The sequence below is a fragment of the Coenobita brevimanus genome, chromosome 58 (genome assembly GCF_032717465.1).
Source record: "Coenobita brevimanus isolate Jiangsu-jjx chromosome 58, ASM3271746v2, whole genome shotgun sequence".
Classification (NCBI taxonomy): Eukaryota; Metazoa; Arthropoda; class Malacostraca; order Decapoda; family Coenobitidae; genus Coenobita; species Coenobita brevimanus.
This window is the reverse complement of record NC_137011.1, coordinates 14,495,027-14,514,931: the sequence shown is the minus strand read 5'-3', so window position 1 is coordinate 14,514,931 and position 19,905 is coordinate 14,495,027. Positions and strand designations below refer to the sequence as shown.

The following is a 19,905-nucleotide window of genomic DNA, read 5'->3' as shown; positions in this document are numbered from 1 at the left end:
GAAAGCACATGGTAAGAGAAGACAAGAGGGTTTCATTTTGCTAAAGAGTCTCCCGAGTGCGTGGAGGAGTTTTGTTACTTGGGGGACATGATATGTGCTGGATATGGGGCTGGAGTTAATTTGGTAGTAAGGGAAAGGAGTGGATGGAAGAAGTTCAGGGAGATATTACCTCTCCTGACATTTAGAAGGCTCTCCTTACAAGCTAACAGTTCTTGCATGCTGCATGTCGTTACCACTGTAATGCTGTATGGTGGTGAAACTTGGGAGGGCTGTCCTTCCATGTTATGGGGTTCTTGCATGCAACATATTGTTGCCAGTGTAATACTGTAGGGTAATAAAACTTGGGCATTAAAGGAAGAGGACATTCGTAGGCTCAAACATATGTCTGAACAGATAAGTGATTAGACGGATGTGTAGTGCATCCCTGAATGATGGGCCCAGGGGGATTTGGATTAATGAAAAGTTGAGAGAAAGGATGGAACTTGAATGTTTTAGCGCTGTGATGAGAAGGGACAATTTGAGATGGTTTGGGCATGTGGAGAGGATGGAGGCTTACAACTGGGTACAGAGGGTGAGAGCTGTGAATGCTAAGAGTAGAGTTGCAAGAGGCAGACTGATAAAGACTTGGGATGAGGTCAAAGAGTGTGACTTCAGGTATAAGGGACTGAAGAGAATGGCTGCTAGAGACTGTGCAGCATGGACAGCCATCAACAGATGACCAAGGCCAATACATGAGACCATGCTGGAGTCTTCGTAACAGCAGCAAATGATGGGAACAAAGAAAAACAGAAAGGATTGTTGAATATGAGTAAATTGGTATGCATCCTTGTCATACATTTGGTCTTTCTCCAGATACAACAAGGGTTTAATCAAGAGTATCACAACACTTTTATATACCATATATACAGCACTCTTTCCATGCCTTACTTGAGCATTAGTGTAGTTTCATTATTAAAACTTCCCACATCCCTGAGGAAAGTTTTCTTGTTTTTGTCAATATTCTTATTATTCTTTCCACTTAAAATGTAATCGCCATTATTCAGAGGCTCTTATGCCTAGACTCTTCAAACTTCGTCAGTTCTGCCCAAGGCACCTTCTTCTGGCCAAATTTCATGGCAATCCATCACCCAGATCACCAGATATTATTCAGAATGTAAAAAAACAGATCCCAGAACATCATCTCAGAAACCACTTAAGACAGCAAGCTGAAGTTTTACTACAATATAGCATTAAGGTGACCAAACTGTGGAAAAAAAAGTATGGTTCCAATGAACTGACTATTCTCAGAAACTGCTTGGGGTAAAAAATTGGGACTTTTCCGGATATTCCGAATGTCACCTAATTTTCCATGAAGTGACATGCACAAGATCAGTGATCTTGGCCTCAAGGTCCCTTCCTAGCTTGGCTTCTAGCAGACAATGGCTGTGGGAAGTTTATCAATATTGTCCTTCAGCAATTTCAGTGTTCTAGTTCTTGTTGCTGTTGTTAGTAGCAGTAGTAGTAATAGTATTACAGTAATTACCATTACTCATTCATTCATTCATAATCTAATCCAGTGTTGCCCCATGAGAAGCGTAGGAGCCCGGGGCTAGGCAAGTTGGTCCTGATATTTAAGATGAGACAGACCAGCCTCATTCGTCCCTGAGTGGCATTATGTGAGCAATAAATCCAAACCACCCCTTGAATATAAACCTGCACTGCCCCAACGTGATTGGAGTGTCTTAAGTGCCCGCTAAACCACCAAGGTGCCATAATTTGGTTATATAGTTACCACCCAGCATAGCACATAGTTTCCTGGTGTACAGGAAACCATTTGGCTTGTCACTCAGCTTAGAGTCACCTGTAGACAGAAGGAAGAGAAAAGACTGAAGGAAAGAAAGACAGAGGAGGAAGGATGGAACAAAGGAAGAGAGGACAGGATAGGCACCTGAGAGCAGCACTACATTGAGTGAATGGATGATGAGTGTCCCCACTAACATTACTGTTATAATTATTACTATCAATATTATTCTTATTACTAAAATTATTATTATTATTATTATTATTATGCCATCTGGTGATTTACAGGATAGTTAAGGCACTCCAATCAGATTGGGCTAGTGCAGGTTTATATCCAAGGGATGGTTGGGGTTTACTGCTCACGTAACGCCACTGAGGGATAAGTGAGGCTGGTCACTCTCATCATAAATGTGAGGACCAACTTGTCTTGCCCCGGGCTCCTACGCTCTTCCTGGGGCAAAATAGGATTGGATGATGGATGGATGGATTATTATTATTACCATTATTATTATTAATATTATTATTCTATCTATTGCCAGACGCCTCAATCCCGTTTGGGGTGGCCACAAACAAATCGCCTCCAAGTCGCCCTGTCCCCTGCCATTTCACTGCCCTGCTTCCAACTCACACCCCCCTCTCTCATATACCTCTCCACCCCATCCCTCCATCTCATCCTCGGCCTCCCCCTCCCTCTTCCCCCCTCCACCTCACTCACATACACTCTCTTAGTCAGTCTTTCACCCTCCATCCTCTCCACATGGCCAAACCACCTCAGTGTGTTCCTCATAACGCTTCCTATCACATCCACATCAACACCACAACGCTCCTTTATATCCTCATTCGTCAGCCTGTCTCTCCATGTGACTCCACAGGCTCCTCTTAAATAACTCATTTCCACTGCTCTCACTCTTGACTTGTGTCCTTCCAACAACGTCCAAGCTTCACTTCAATATGTTAGAGTTGGTATCACAATACTGTCATGTAGTAACTTTTTCACTTCCACCCTCACTTCCCTGTTTCTTATCATTGCTTTCAAAGAACCAGCAACTTTTCTTCCCTAATGTACCCTTTCAAGCACTTCACCCTCCAAACCTCTATCCTTACTCATCACACTACCCAAGTACATAAACATACTCACATTTTCCAATTCCTCACCATCCAACCTCGCTGTACATTCACTGACTTCACCTCTCTCAAAGACCATCACTTTACTCTTCCCTACATTCACCTTTAGATTACGTTTCTTACACACTCTCTCAAACTCATCCACCAAGCCTTGCAGCTCCCCTTCGTTTTCACTGAACAACACAGTATCATCTGCAAACAACAATACAGGGAGTTTCCAAACACTATCCTCTCTCACCAGGGCCACTCCAACATCCACTACCCTACCTTGTACCTCTTTTATTACCCCATCCATGTACAGGTTGAACAACCATGGAGACATGACACATCCCTGTTTCAAACCAACTTTCAAAGAGAAAAATTCACTTAGTTCACCATCCACACGCACTGCAGCCTTCGCACCATCATAAATACTCTTCACAGCATTCAACAACTTCCCATCTACTCCATATATTCTTAACACTTTCCACAATCCTTGTCTATTCACCCTGTCATATGCTTTCTCCAAATCCATGAAAGCCGCATACAACTTCTTTCCCTTCTCTAGAAACTTTTCCACTAAAGATCTAAGAATGAATATCTGATCTACACAATCTCTTCCCTTCCTAAAGCCTCCCTGTTCTTCTCCAACTAATTTCTCTGTTCTTTCTCTAACTCTGTCAATAAGTATCCTACCATACACTTTTCCTATTATACTAAGAAGACAAATGCCCCTATGATTACCACACACTTCTTTTTCTCCTTTTCCTTTGTACAAGGGAATAATTATACCTGACTTCCAATCCTCCGGGACTCTACCTTCTCCCAGGCCAATCTCCACATCTTCCACATCCATTCTACTACTATCTCTCCCCCATGCTTCAGCATTTCATCACACACTCCATCAATTCCTGGGGCTTTCCCCGACTTAACTTTCTTCATTGCTTCCACAACATTCTATCCTACTGATTTCTTCCTGTCTTCTCACCTCCCTCCTTCTCCCAGCCATTCCCCAGCCACTTATACTCGCATTACTTCCATCCTCTACGTTCAACAATTCCTTAAAGTGTTCTCTCCATCTGCTCACTTTTTCTTCCTTTTCCACTAGTAATCTACCATTTTTATCTTTCACTCCCCTGCTAACTTCACTTCCACCCTGTCTTACTCTTTTCACCTCTCTCCAGAACATTTTCTTACAGTCCCTCCACTTTACACTCAAATTCCTTACAAATTCCTCATCCACTCTCTTCTTACTCTCTCTTACTAATCTTTTCACCTCTCTCTTTCTTTCTACATATAACTCTTTCTTCCGCCTCTCAACTTCTTCCACACCCCTATTTCTCATCCATTCATTGTATGCTTTCTTCTTTTGTGCCACAGCCTGTTTCACCTCTTCAGTCCACCACACTGTTCCTTGCACCCCCCTCCATCTTCTCTTCCTTCCACACACCACATCACATGCTGCACATATTTCTTCTGTAAATATCTCTCATCATAAATGGATTATTATTATTACCAATATTATTATTATTATTATTATTATTATCATCATCATCCGGACCTTCTTTCCCACCCTAGGGCAGGGTGAGGAGTAGCAATGTCCAGACAGCCCAAATTTGCCCAATCCAATGAGCCACACTTCTATTCACTCATCATCCAAGTCCCCTGAATCCTTGCTCTATCGGATACTCTAAAAAACATTCACCACGTTCTGTAGCTTCACATAAACGTATCCGATTGAGTCAATCCGGATGCTGCTACGTTAAAAAGGGGAGCCAAAATCCCTGATCATGCACTTCTCCTCACAGCAATCATCCAGCCAGCTCGATCTCTTGTCAGTTCTCTAGCATCGCTGACTTCCAAACCTCTCTTCCTCACACATTCATCCACCACATCTCTCCACCTTCTCCTTGGCCTACCTTGCCTCCTCCCTCAATAAACTCATCAGATATACCTTTTTCACCAAACTGTTGTTATCCATTCTCTCCACATGACCATATCATCTCAGTACACTCTCTTCGACTCTAGTGTCCACCGACTTCCTCACTCCTCACCTTTCACGAATCACATTATTTCGTATCCTATCCACCCTCTGTACTCCACATACATTCCTCAGCAGTCCCATCTCCACTGCTCTCACTCTTGACTTTCCATTTTCATGCCACACCATATTCTCACATCCTGATGTTATAGTTGGCACTAACACTCCCTTATGTATGCCTCGTGCAGCTGCAACACTCAAGCCTCTGTTTCTTATCAAGGCCTTCATTGCACCAGCTTGTGTCACTCTACTTTCAATTTCTTTTGCACATTTACCTCTCTTTTCTATCACTGTACCCAGGTATTTGAACTCTCTCATCAATTCCAGTCTCTCTCCATTCACTGTAACATCACACTGGCAGTCACCTTCTCTCTTAGTAACATTACCATCACTTTACTCTTTTCTACATTTACTCTCAAGGTATGATGCTCACAGACATCAACAAAACTCTGCACTAGCCTACCAAGTTCTTGTCCGGTACTTGCAAGGAGTACTGCATCATCTGCATACGACAAATCTGAGATATTCCATCCATCACCATTCATTACCAACGCCATCCCTCTCTCCATTACTCATCTTTTTACTTCTCTCATCACCCATCCATATATATACTGAACAACCATGGGGACATCACACAACCTTGTTGCACGGCCATACCGATCGTGAACCATTCACTTAGTTGCCCACTAACCCTTATACATGCTTTGCTACCATCATAAAACTCTTGACGGCACCTACCAGCTTACCATCTATACCGTACATTCGCAAAACTTTCCACAATCCCTCTATCTACTTTGCCGTATGCTTTTTCCAGATCCATGAATGCCATAAACACCTTATGATCCTTCTCACAAGCCTTCTCTATCTCTTATCTGTCTCACTGCAAATATTTGATCCACACATCCTCTGCCACTCCTAAAGCCACCCTGTTCATCACTCACTAGGACTTCTGATATCCCTTTTACTTTCTCTGTAATAATTCTTCCATATACCTTCCCTACCACACACAATAAACTTATGCCACGATAATTCTTGCACTCACTTCGCTCACCTTTATTTTTGTACAGGGGTACAATCACACCCTTTTTCCACTGTGCAGGCACAGTTTCACTCATCCATGCCTTCTTACATATATCCAACAAGCACTTCATTCCACTCTCTTCACTACACTTAAGCGTTTCTGCATACACCTCATCAACCCCAGCTGCTTTCCCATTTTTCAACCGCTTCACAGCACTCTTCACCTGTGCGAGTGTCAGGTCTCCTGGCACTGCATTCCTTCTCTACACCCCCCCAAAACCAATCATGTTTACAGCCACTCTGCTCTTTCTATTCCCATTCATCAGGCATTCAAAATATTCTTTCCATCTGGTCCTTACTTCATCTCCATGAGTTAATAATCTACCACCTGCATCCTTCTCACCATCACACTTCTTTCCGACTTCACTTCTACATTTCTGCACCTCTTTCCAGAATAACTTCCTATTTTCAGAGTAGTTCGCATTCAATTTTCTTCCTAGATCATCATTTACCTCCTCCCTTTTCTTCTTCACTAGTCTCTTTATGAGCTTCTTGATCTCAATATACTCAGTTCTTATTTCAATTGAACCCCTCTCCTGTAACCACTTTAGCCACTTCTTCCTCTTTTCCTCCACTGCTCTCTTAACCTCCTCATCCCACAATGCCGTAACTTTCTTCTTTGTTGTTACTCTTGCCACACCACACACCACTTTAGCATTCCTAACTAAGCAATCCCTATATGCAATCCACAAACTGTCCAGATCCATTTCATTCCAGTTCACTGTTTCTAACTCCTCCTCTAGTTTGGTCCTGTAATCATCTGCCATTTCTACTTCTTCTTTTTCTTCTTCTTCTTCTTATATTATACTATTATTATTATTATATTATATGATTATTATTATCATTATTTTTATTACTATTATTACAGTAGCAGTAGTAGCAAAGAGTATAGAGAAAGATAAGACAGAGGGGAGGCAGTGGCTCAATCCATACAGAGGTGGCCTACAGTCCTACCGGACCCAGGTTCAAATCCCGGCTGAGGCAGGGAACAGTTTAAGAATTTGAATTTCATTAAAATCAGACTTTACTGATCTACCAGAAGACCTGCTGACATGTCGTAAAAATACCCCCGCTAATACCAATACACCAGTCCTGTATGAGACAGCCCCAACATGTATTCAATATGGACAGTGAGTGTTAGCGCCGAAGTGGTGACATGTAGAGGTGTATGGTATGTAGGAGGACTACTGGGCCTTGGTAGCAGGCTGCAAAGCTTCTGCCAAGAGCCGGACAAGTAAAAAAAAAAAAAATCCCTGTGAAGCTCTGGGTGACAGTGGCGTCCCAAGCGGAGGGCACGGAAATAGAGCAGGAGAATGTAAACATCATGCCAGGCAGTCAGTTCTGTGCTGCTATTAACTGCAAATATTCTAGGCAAAAAACGCAGGGATTATCTTTTTTCCGATTCCCGAAGGACAAGGAAAGGTGTGTGATAGACTGACAATCACATCCTAGGTGGTGGCGACCATCATCCACTCACTTGATGTAGTGCTGCCTACTTCTTCCTTAGCCTTTATCATTCTTATTCTGTGCCTGCCCTCCTCTCTTCCTATATCTCTCATCTTTCCTGTCACTTCTTATTGCTCTTCTTTCCTTTACAGGTGGCTTTATATTGACTGACAAGCCAAATGGTTTCCTGTAAGCCAAGAAACCATTTACAACATTGGGTGGTAACCATATAACCAACCCATAAGTGCTCCCTACATGTCAACAAGTGGCGTGGTGGAGGGTTAGTGCCCCTCCCCATAAAACCAATAACTCAAAGTCAAATGGCCACCCCTTACGGGATTATGGCGTCTGGCAATAGATAGAATAGACATCTTATCTAAACTAAGTTCACGCTGATGAAATTATCAGAAATGTTGGTCTGATTGGTTATATTCTCACTGTTGCTTTGGGATTTATTTCACCATGATTTATCTAGACACTACAAGTGGTTACTGAGCACTGTTCTAGGGTATCAGGCTCTTTTTATTTTGCTTATGCTATGTAATTTCTTTGTGTTTTATCTACAGACTACTATGGCTACTGAGTGTTGTTAAGTCAGAGGTCAGGGAGATAGGTCCAGAATTCAAGGAGGGCAGATCTCCTGAGGAGAACATCCGAGTCTCTGTTTGAAAGTTGTGTTTTTTGTGCTGAGCACTTCGAAGACAACCAGTTCATGAACTCAGACATAAAAAAGTGAAAATACGGTTCCTGATTTAGTCTAAAAGCAAACTTTTATCAGCCAGCTACACTTGTTTCACATGTCTTTATCAGCTCTTATCAGCTAGCTACATTTGTCTCACACGCTTTATTAGCCGGCTTTTCATCAGCCGGCTACGTTTGTCTCACATGCTTTTATCAGCCAGCTACATTTGTCTCACAAGCTTTTTAAAGCCAGCTATATTTGTCTCACATGCTTTTATCAGCCAGCTTTTCATCAGCCAGCTACACTGTCTCACATGCTTTTATCAGCCCGCTACATTTGTCTCACATGCTTTTATCAGCCAGCTTTTTATTAGCAACCTACATTTGTCTCACATGCTTTTATCAGCCAGCTACATTTGTCTCACATGCTTTAATCAGCCAGCTACATTTGTCTCACATGCTTTTATCAGCCAGCTTTTTATTAGCCAGCTACACTTGTTTCACATGCTTTTATCAGCCAGCTACATTTGTCTCACATGATTTTATCAACTTTTATCAGTCAGCTACACTTGTCTCACATGCTTTTTAATCACTAAGCTAAGGTTTAGTAAACCATGGAAGACCTCTTTTACTTTTGGAATTGAAAATTTTTAAAATTTAGTTGTAGGAGAGAGAGAGAGAGAGAGAGAGAGAGAGAGAGAGAGAGAGAGAGAGAGAGAGAGAGAGACAGACAGACAGACAGAGACAGACAGACTTGGTAAAAAAAAAAAAAAAAAAAAAAAAAAAAATGCTTGGTTTAAACCATTGTTTAACACGTTCGCCGCGTTTGGCAACCCTGCACTCTCGCCCTCCCAGCGTCAACTTCACTTCACTCTCCTGCCAGTGTCCGCTGGACTTTCGGAGGGAGAGGAGGTATGATTCACTCTTAGAGGGTGGTGCATTAGTTAGAGCAGTAAAAGTCGTGGTACATATGTATACCGAATCGCCGACCACTAATATATTTTTCTCCCCTCGCGTATTGGTGCATCGATGTACCGAGGTTGCCTCGGTGCATCTGGGTACCAATACGCGACCTACTGATGATATCTTGTTGCTCTGCGAATTGGTGCATTGATGAACCATTTCATTACTTTAGAAAAATGTGTATTTTCTAATGTATATACCTGTTAGTACCTATAAAATATGTCTTATTATTTCAATAAGCTGCACATCTCTCTCTCTCTCTCTCTCTCTCTCTCTCCAAGGAGAGTATCAACCTTCTGTGTTGGGTGTGATGGACAACCCCACCTTTGTATTTCATGTTTCAGTGAAAAGCATGCAGCTTCATACTAATAGGTTATATAATACAGGGCAAAAATTAGATATTTGGATATTCAGTTTTGCAAATTACGAGTCATATAGTGTAATAGTTAATTATTTTCGTATGTTTTATATAACCTTCATTTATCATAAGATTTAAATTTTTAGATTTTTTTTAAATTTAGCAGTATTTTCCTTTACAGTTACTGTTTATAAATTGTTACCAAGCTTCTTGTGCATCTTGGAACTATGTTTTATTTTATGAAATAATATCCAAATTTTTTTAAAACGGAGTGCTGATTTTTTACTTTTTATACAAGAAATGCATTCATAAGTGTTATATTTGATACCTGCCTTTCTATGATATTGATTATAATGCATTTGAGCTAACTGTATTGTGTGAAAACTGATTTTGTATAAAAAATGATGAACGAAAAACAAATAAATTTTTAGCTGATTATTAATCAATAACTTACCTATGTATAAGTATTTTTGTATTAAATAATACCATTGCAGCACATCTGTAGCTTTAATAAATGCAAATGGAAATAAATATTGATTATATACTAACGTTTTCAAAAGCTTTTGAAAAAGGACATTCGGGTCAAGGATGTACCAATACGCTGAGGGGGAAACTTCTGCTCGGTACATCGATGGCCCGATAAGCGGTCAACGTGTTAATAGCCACCAACCCTGCATATACATTTATAAAGTATGGCATTACACCCCCCTTCAAAAAGTTGCAGTTATTTTTATCTTTTGTAAAAAAATACATTGTTGGTACAATAATTCCTCATATGCAGCAAAAGCGCTTTGATTAGTATTGAGATTGACACTGTCATTATTCCATGATTGTTAATTTGTAGAGGTTGAAATATATAACAGAATAATTTGAACCAAGAGATAATCTTCAACTACTGGTATATATTCATCACTATTATATACTTCTTTTCTGGTAATTTACTGGTAACCCTCCCTTTCTCCCTCTTCTCTCTCTCTCTGGGGGTCATTCCTATGTTCCCAAGGATAGGTTAGGTTAAGTAAGGTTTAAGTTAGGTTAGAATGATAGGTTAGGTTAGGCCGTAAAACCAGGGAACATAGATATGCTCCCTCTGTCTGCATTCACAGCTATACTTGCAGACAGAACAGATATTTTCTTATCATAATAATGCTGCTCCAGATACAGTATTGTTATTTATTTGCAATTAAGAGTTTCAATTTCTTTATTACATTGGCCTAATATATCTCATTTATTTACTCCTTACATCTCAACCTTTTGAATGACATTTGATTTAATGCCAGGAGATTTAAATGAAGATGTAAACCACAGTCAGAGGCCAGTGTATCATGTCAAGAGGTATGAGTTGTCAGTGACGAGCGCCACTCATTTGTACTTATTTCCTAATTTTTTCCTGCAGAATATTTAGTAAGATTTCCAAATTAGTGCATCGTTTTATATATACTGTACATAGGCAATAATGGAGCTTAAGATATTGTTACAACCCACATAAGTGCTAACATTCGCCTTAAACACTGGCGTGGTGTGAGCCAGCACAAACAACTGCTATCACAATTTCCGTGCCTGCCGTCGGGCGGCGCCACCGTTCCCGGAGTTACACTTTTCCCAAAGAGACTCGCGCGACTGTCCCCTCTTATCTTTCTCTATACTCTTTGGTAGTAGTAGTAGTAGCAGTAATAGTAGCAGTAGTTACAGTAGTAGCAGTAGTAGTAGAAGCTGTTGTTGTTGTTGTAACGGAGTATTATTATTACTGTTATTACTATTATTATTATCATTATTATTATTTGCGGTAGGTGGGGGCGCTCACCATCCACTCACTCGATGTAATGCTGCTTTGGATGTCTGCTTTTTCCTCTCTTCCTTTCTTCCTATTCTTTCTCTCCTTCATTCTTTCCTCTTCCTTCTGCCTACGGGTGACTTTATACTCCCTCTTCTGTCTTTCTTTCCTTCACTCTCTCCTCTTCCTTCTGCCTGTGGGTGACTCTACACTGAACGGCATGCCAAATGGTTTCCTGTGCACCAGGAAACCATTTATCACGCTGGGTGGTAACCATAAAACCAAATTATGGCACCTAGTGGTTTAGTGGGTAATCTAGGTGCTGCAACTGGATTGAGCCGGTGTAGGTTTATATTCAAGGGGTGGTTGGGGTTTCCTGCTCACATAATGCCACTCAGGGATAAGTGAAGCTGGTCACTCTCATCTTGAATGTCAGGACCAACTTGCCTAGCCTGGGCTCCTATGCTCCTCATGGGGTGGCACAGGATTAGATGATGAATGGATGGATGATTATTATTGTTATCAAAATGACATAGGCTGTGCACAAGGCAATGGTGAGGTGAAATTGTATCGTCTAGAAAGGCTCCAACTTGCTTGCATGTGTTGGACTTAGTCATCTAATGACGGCTCTCCATGCTGCTTAATCTCTGGCAATCTCCCTATTCAGTACCATATCCCTGAGGTCACACTCTGTGACATCACCCCCGGTCCTTTTTGGTCTGTTTCTTGCAACCCTACCCTCAACATTTACACTTCTCACCTACTGCACTCACTTGCTGTCTTCTACCCTCTCAACACGCTCAATCTACCCTTCCTCATCACAACACCAATACACTCTAGTTCCAGACTTCCTCTCAGCTCTTCAATTGCAATCCTAGATCCCCAAGGCCTTACATTCAAGGACGTACTACATATTCATCTAATCGCTGTCATTTCTGTACATCTGGCCCAAAAAATATCTTCTTCCTTTACTGCCTAGATTTCATTACCATCACGCATTACACTCCTAACACAGGTCACACACACGGAGAAACAGCCGAAGAGAGCAGACGTCCCAGCCATCGCTGCTAACCTTAAGTAGTTTCAGGAATTGTCTCCTAAGGTCTTGTTTTAAATTTAAAATAATGAAAGTTAATAGACTACCAAAAATGTAAAGATTTATTGGCTAGACTATACATGAATGTTTGTAGTTTTTTTTCGGTAACAGCTGTTTTGGTATTTAACCAACATCAAACATGGCCAAAAATGTAAACAATGAGGGAGTAGAATTTCAAGGATTTGATACAAATACCAATGTCATGGACCTGGTTAAAACATTAATTATGAGGATTAGTGAACTTGAAAAGAAAGTAGAGAATCTAGTGATAAAGGATGTGTCTGAAAATACGGAAACTACCATACAGAGTCTGATCCAATCCAATGAAACAGCGAATGAAGAGATTAGAAATTTGAAGCAGGAAAATGTTGAATTGAGGAGGAAACTAGAAGAGAGTACTAATAAAACAGAGAAGGTGAGTAATGTATCAGAAGAACATAAGGCAAAGTGGGCACATGTAGAAGAAGAACAGAAAGAAGTGGTCAGCTTAAGAGAGATCATCCAGGAAGAAAGGGAAATGAACAAGAAAAAAATGGAAGAAAATGTAGTGAAAATACTGAAGAAAAAAGAGAAAATAGTGAGAGAAACTGTAGAAAGGAGCAGATGTGTGGTAGTATTTGGAAACAGGGAAGAGGAAGAAAAGGTTAGGTTCGTAGGACTCGAGAGAGACACGAACTTGGTGAGAGAAATATTAGGCAAGATTGACCCCGAAGGAGACAAGTGGGTAAAAGAAATTGAGGAAGTAAGGAGGACAGGGCCTTATAAGAAAGGGGAAACAAGACCAATGAGAGTAAGTTGTCATCAGAAAGTGTAATAAATGAGATACTTAAAGTGACCTGGAAATTAAGTAAAGAGGCGGGGATGGAAAATATTATAATAAGAAAAGATCTGAATGAAGAAGAAAGAGAAGTTTTAAAATCATTAAAGGAAGAAGTAAAGGAAAAAAATGATAAAAGGACAGAGGAAGAATGTAATACTTTTTTTTGGAGAGTATTGGATATGAAAGTAAGGAAATGGTATTTAAGGAAATAGAAGTGAAGGAAACTAAGGGAGATGGTTGTGAAAGATCAGAAGTTGAGGAAGTGGTACGGACAAAGAGTAGGAGAGAAGAGGGTATTAAAAACGTCAAAAATAATTTGAAGGTGATATATACTAATGTTGATGGTTTCATATTGACAAGGATCGAAATTAACGATTTCTTGAGAGAACATGAACCTGATGTCATGTGCTTTGTAGAGACCAAATTAAGAGAAAATATTGATGTTCATTTGGGAGATGGTAAATACAAACTGTGGAGAAAAGACAGGAAAGAAAAAAAAGGGAGGAGGAGTGATGATAGCAGTGAAGAACAACATAAATGTAGATACTGTGGAAATGGGAGAAGGCAGGGCTGAAGTGATATATATGAAATTAGAAACTGGAGAGATTGTTAAGAGAGATATGGCGGTAGTGTATGTTCCCCCAAAGACGAGAGCATGGAAGGATGATGAATACCATGAGATGTCAGATATGGCTACCTATTTGCAAAAAATAATTGAGAAAAGCAATAATATAATTTTGGTGGGTGACTTTAACTGTAAAGAGGTGAACTGGGAGGAATGGTACTCGGGAGGCGGCGAGGATTCGTGGGGCACTATGTTATTAAATATAATAATGAATAATGTGATGACGCAATGGGTCAAAGAAGAGACACGGTTTCGAGGTGAGGACACACCAGCAAGGATAGATTTACTGTTCACCAAAGAACCCGATGTAATAGAATCATTGAAATATCTCTGTCCTTTAGGAAAAAGTGATCACATGGTCACTGAGTTCCAGATGTTAATAGGGAACGTCGAGCCATGAGACGAGCTTCATAGACAGGGAAGATGCAACTTTGGGAAAGCAAATTTTACAGGATTGAGAAACTTTTTTGAAAATGCAGATTGGAGAAAATTCAGAGAAACAAGAGAGATACAGAGGAAGTGGGATATCTTTCTAGACCTCTATAATTTGGGAGTGGAAAAATTTGTACCAAGAGTAAGAGGGAAAGAAAACAGGAAAAAGGAGTGGTTTAATAGAAGGTGTATGATAGCAAAAAAAGAGAGAGATAAGGCGTGGAACAATTGGAGAAAGAGAGGTAACAACAGAACAAAGAAAGAATATAAAAGAACAAGAAATGAATACACAAGAATACGTAGAGAAGAAGAAAGGAATTGAAAAAGGTATAATAGACAAATGCAAGGATGAACCCAAACTGTTTTACAGATTTGTTAATGGCAAACTGAAACAAAAGCAAGGAATCACCAAACTGAAAGTAGAAGGAGAGGTCTTTAAGGATGCGGCAATGCAAGCAGAAATAATGAACAAACAGTTTTCACTAAAGAAAAGGAGCTTGTGGAAGGGGAGGGAGTGATTAGAAATGTTCCGGTGATGAAAGATATAAAAGTGGAGGTACAGGAAGTGCATAAATTACTGGAAACTCAAGAAGTAAGGAAAGCCCCAGGACCTGATGGAATTTCTAATTGGGTACTGAAGGAATGCAGAGAACAAGTGGTGGATAAAATTCACAGTTTAATTGTATGCTCACTGGAAGAGGGGAAAGTGCCACAAGAATGAAAGAGGGCAAATGTGGTACCAATTTAAAAGGGAGGAAACAGGGAAGAACCCCTGAATTATAGACCAGTGTCTCTAACCAGCATGGTCGCAAAATTATGTGAGAGAATCCTGAAAGACAGATGGATAAAATATCTGGAAGAGATGAATATTTTGGCTGAATGTCAGTTTGGATTCAGAAGTGGAAGGTCATGTGTTTCTAACTTGTTGAGCTTTTACTCAAGAGCGATTGATGTGGTACAGGAGAGAGATGGTTGGGTGGATTGTGTGTACTTAGACTTAGAGAAGGCCTTTGACAAGGTACCTCATAAGATACTAATGTGGAAACTAGAATATATAGGAGGACTAAAGGGGAAACTGGAATGGATGAGAGACTTTTTGAGAGACAGACAAATGAGGACAGTAATAAAGGATAAGATGTCTGGATGGAGGGAAGTAACAAGTGGAGTCCCTCAAGGCTCGGTGTTGGCACCAGTAATGTTCCTGATTTACGTAAATGATATGGTAGATGGAGTGAACAGTTATGCAAGTCTGTTTGCTGATGATGTAAAGATCTTGAGGAAGATAGAGGTTGAGGAGGATTGTAAAATACTGCAGGAGGATTTGGACAGGATACACAATTGGAGCCGGACATGGGAAATGAAATTTAATGTAAAGAAATGTAAAATATTGGAAATGGGTAGAAGTACCAGAAGGCCATCACTGAATTATTGGTTGAGTAATGAATTAATCACCAAAAGGAGAGAAGAGAAAGATTTGGGAGTGCTGGTCCAAGATAGTTTGTCATCAGAAAAGCACATTAACAAGATAGTTGGAGAGACTTATAAACTCTTGACTAACATAAGAGTAGCATTTCATTATATGGATGAGGAGATGATGAAAAAATTGATAGTGGCAATGATCCGCCCCAGGTTAGAATATGCAGCGGTAGTGTGGTCCCCACACAAAAAGAAAGATATAAACAAGATTGAGAGAATACAAAGAACAGCAACCAAGATGCTCCCCAGTCTGACAGACCTGTCATACAGAGAGAGGCTGGAAAAACTGGATTTGCCTTCCTTAGAGGAAAGGAGAAAGAGGGGAGACATGATTGCAATGTTCAGGATCATGGTGGGAGTAGATAAAATTGACAAAGAAGATCTGTTTGTATGAGATAAGAGAGCAACAAGAGGACACGGAATGAAATTGAAAAAGTCAAGCTGCTTGAAGGATATCAAGAAATATAGCTTTCCTTACGGAAGTATAGACTTATGGAATAGCCTGGACAAAGAGATCGTCCAGTCTAAAAACTTAAACGAGTTTAAAGCTAAACTCAATTTATTGAGAAACAGCGACGGAAACCCACGAGCATAGTACATTCCGTGTATATCACAACTAGGTATAATAGGTAAATACTTAAATATTTGGAACAACTTAGACAAAGAGGTGGTGCATGAGAAAAACATTCATGTGTGTAAAGGTAGACTTGATAAATGTGGATATGGAGACAGGACAACACGATCATTGCTCAATTCCTGTATACTACAAATAGGTAAATACATATAAAGATCCCTTAGCATGGAGGGAGAGCACTCTCAGTGTTAGGAGTGGCAACAGGTCCCAATCTTCCTCTAACCACTACTTACCCTAGCCACACAGCTGGCATTCAGCCCCACCTCCAGCACATAATATGTCCTCCAAATGACAAAAACTAAAAACTCAGGAGACTCTCCTGCAGGATCAATCCTTCCATGCCTGACAATCTCTAAAAGTTCTCCCTATCACACTGCACACATGAAATCAACATTTCACAGCCTACTTCTGATACCACTACATCTCTTATGTATCCACTTATCACAAACACTGTGTAAGATGGAGTTACTTCCCACACCCTTGTGGCAAACTGCACAAAGCCACACTCCCTCTGCTTTGACAGTACCATCACATGCCCTAGATATCACCCCTTTTGTTTTATCCACATCTACTCTCAAACCCTTGTGCCCAAGTCAGTCTCTCCATTTCCTAAAGCTACAGCAACTTCCATCTCCCTTTCATTCTCTGCAATCAACACCAAGTCATCAGCATACAACATCTCCCATGCGAGCCCATTTCTGAAATCACACGAGAACTTCAAGCACCATGACCAACAAGGGGCTGAAGACTGACCCCTGATACATGCCAACATTCAAGGAAAACTCATCACTCAAATTTCCACTCATTTTCACCTGGGTGCGAGCAACTACATACATAGCCACAACCACTCTAACCAGCCACTCCTCCATCTCAAGCTTTCTCAAACAAAAACAAAGTACAGCCCCCTTTCATTGCTATATATTGTTCCTGAAGCTGCTCGTTTCATTTCGTTTTTGAAGGCTCCAACGTGCTTGCATATGTCAGCCTTGGTCACTTAAAGGTAGCTCTCCATGCAGCTCAATTTCTGGCAGCTTCCCTATTTAGTCTCTTATCCCTTATGCCACACTCAATGACCTCATCCCAGGTCTTTTTCAGTCTACCTCTCAGCACCCTACCCCCAACATTAACACTTCTCACTTTCTGCACCCAATTATCATCCCCAATCCTCTACACATGCTCAAGCCATCTCAATCTACCTCTCCTCATCACAACACCAGTACACTCCAGATCCACCCTACCTCTCAACTCTTCCCCTGAGTGCAAGCCCCCCCCAGGCCTCGCACTCAGGGACGCACAACACATCCACCTAATCATTGCCCTTTGTGTACATATCAGCATGCAAATATCCTCTTCTTTTTCTGCCCAAGTCGCACTACCATACAGCATTACACGCCTAACACATGCCACCTACAAATATCTCTTAGCATGGAGGGATAGCCTTCTCAATGTCAGGAGAGGCAACAGTTCTCTGAATTTTTTCCAGCCACTCCTCACTCTAGCCACAGAGCTAGCTCCAGCCCCACCTCCAGCACATAACATGTCTCCCAAATAATAAACTTTGCCACGCACTCAAGAGACTCACCAACAAGTTCAATCCTTTCACGCCTGGCAAGCTTCACATGCTCTCCCCGACACACTGCACACATGAAATCAGCGTTATCTCACGGTCTACCTGTAATACCACTACCATACATCTCGTATGCATCCACTTACCATAAACACTGCCCAAGATGGAAATGCTACCCACGACCTTGTGGCAAATCGCACATGGCCACTCCCTCTCTTCTTTGACCACTTTGACTGGCATAAACCCAAATTGCAGCTCATCAATATTCACTCTGTTATTCTAAAACTGTCTCCATTACCTTCATTATCAGGTAAAGACTTGTAATATGAAAAAGAACTCCTAAAAAGTAGGTGCTATACATTTTTCGTTTAAACTTGACCTAAAGCTGCCCTTTCCCCATCATGAACACTAAGTTGTAACAACAAATTTACATATCAAAATACGATGCTAGCCACAAAGACATACTGTACTTATTCTACGGAAAGGATGTAGAGCAGTGGCACTATATTTTTCTGCCACCGAGCCATGTGAAATACATTGCAAGGGAACAAAAATCTAGGCCAAGTTAAGATGAAAAAGAGTGTACAGAGTCTCTTTTTGTCACTAGGAATAGGTTCCTGACTCTGGCACCTACTATCAAACAAGGCAAGGTGGCCTAAATAAAAAAGCAATGGGAGGGAAAAAAAGAAACAATATAAAGTACCTACCTTGCTCTGGTTTGGCAAAAGGAATGGAGACACGAAGAGGTTTGGTGTCACGTGGCTCCCAGGCCCCAGCAAACAAGTTATCAAGATAGTTCCCAAGGTACCTAGCAAGAGGAACAACTTGTCATTTCCTTCCCTACTATGCTGTATTTTTGTCTTTAACTCAGGTTACCACCAGCTAATTTTAAAGGCAAGACTAATCTCTTAACAGTGAAAGGGTTGGAGTAAAAAAAAATTGCTGTACACATATTGTTTTTTTTTTTTAAGCACTGGTCATGCATGTACGTGTATGCTTTTGTCAACTTTTCATGGCAATTAATAATGATGCTGGATGCCATGCAACTCCAGCACCAATGCTGAGTCACCAACAAGTAAATCTGGGCAAGTTTTTAAAAGGCCATCTACCCTTACTGTTACTAACCCTACCTCAGACCTTGGGTTTCATTTTCCCTTCCCCTGTGCCAGCTACCATCCAAGGCTGACCACATCAACCTATCCCAAAGAACAGGCTGTAGCTGGATAGAAGAGATATCTCTCTATCTATCTACTGCCAGTTGCCTTAATCCCATAATGGGTGGCCCACCTCCATGTTGCCCTGTCCCCTGCCATTTCACTACCCTCCCCCCAGCTCACACCTCCCTCTCTCATATACCTCTCCACTACATCCCTCCATCTCATCTTAGGCCTCCCCCTCCCCCCCCCCTCCACCTCACTCACATACGCTCTCCTCGTTAGTCTTTTGCTCTCCATCCTCTCCACAAGGCAAAATATGTATGTGCCCAGGTTTTGACTGTGTAAATATGGTTTAGTTCCCCACCTGGGAGTGCTGTGCAAGGCCAGCAGTATCTCCCTGAGATGATGGTAACCTTTTGTCTCCAGTCATAATAAGAGAAGGTTCTGATCCCCTGGCCACTGTGATGGCTGAGGAATGCTTGGGTTGTGTTTTAGTGTACTCTTGCTACTAAAATAATAAAGATTATTCTTTAGTAGGTACTGGAGAAATTTGTGAAAGCAATATCTAACTATTTACTCAAGTTCAAAAAGTCTAACCCAAGCTGAATAAAATCATAAGGAAATTACTAAAATAAAGTAAAAATCACTGGACTGGAGAGATTAAAGAGTTAATATTACTCACCAGTTAACCACCTTCTGCACAACTGTCTTGCCCTGAGACTTTGCCCCCACCTCCTTGGCCACCATGGTGAAGGGGTACAACACGTCAATCGGGAACTCAATGAACACTGGTCCTGCATGACAGGGTAATTATGATGATTATGAAAAGAAATTGGTGGTGGTGGTTGCAGCCCCAAGGTCATCTGGATATG

At 41.0% G+C, this 19,905-nt stretch overlaps 1 protein-coding gene across 1 annotated transcript in view; it reads right to left on the bottom strand.

Moving 5' to 3' along the window:
- LOC145402544 (2-hydroxyacyl-CoA lyase 2-like) overlaps positions 1 to 19,905 on the bottom strand; it is a 172,828-nt gene that overhangs the window by 106,479 nt on the left and 46,444 nt on the right. Inside the window, exons 5-6 of the mRNA XM_080274549.1 lie at positions 19,716 to 19,827; positions 18,584 to 18,684 (exon numbers count right to left, since the gene is read on the bottom strand). Coding sequence (XP_080130675.1) covers positions 18,584 to 18,684; positions 19,716 to 19,827 — 213 coding nt within the window. The remainder of the gene's footprint in view (positions 1 to 18,583; positions 18,685 to 19,715; positions 19,828 to 19,905) is intronic.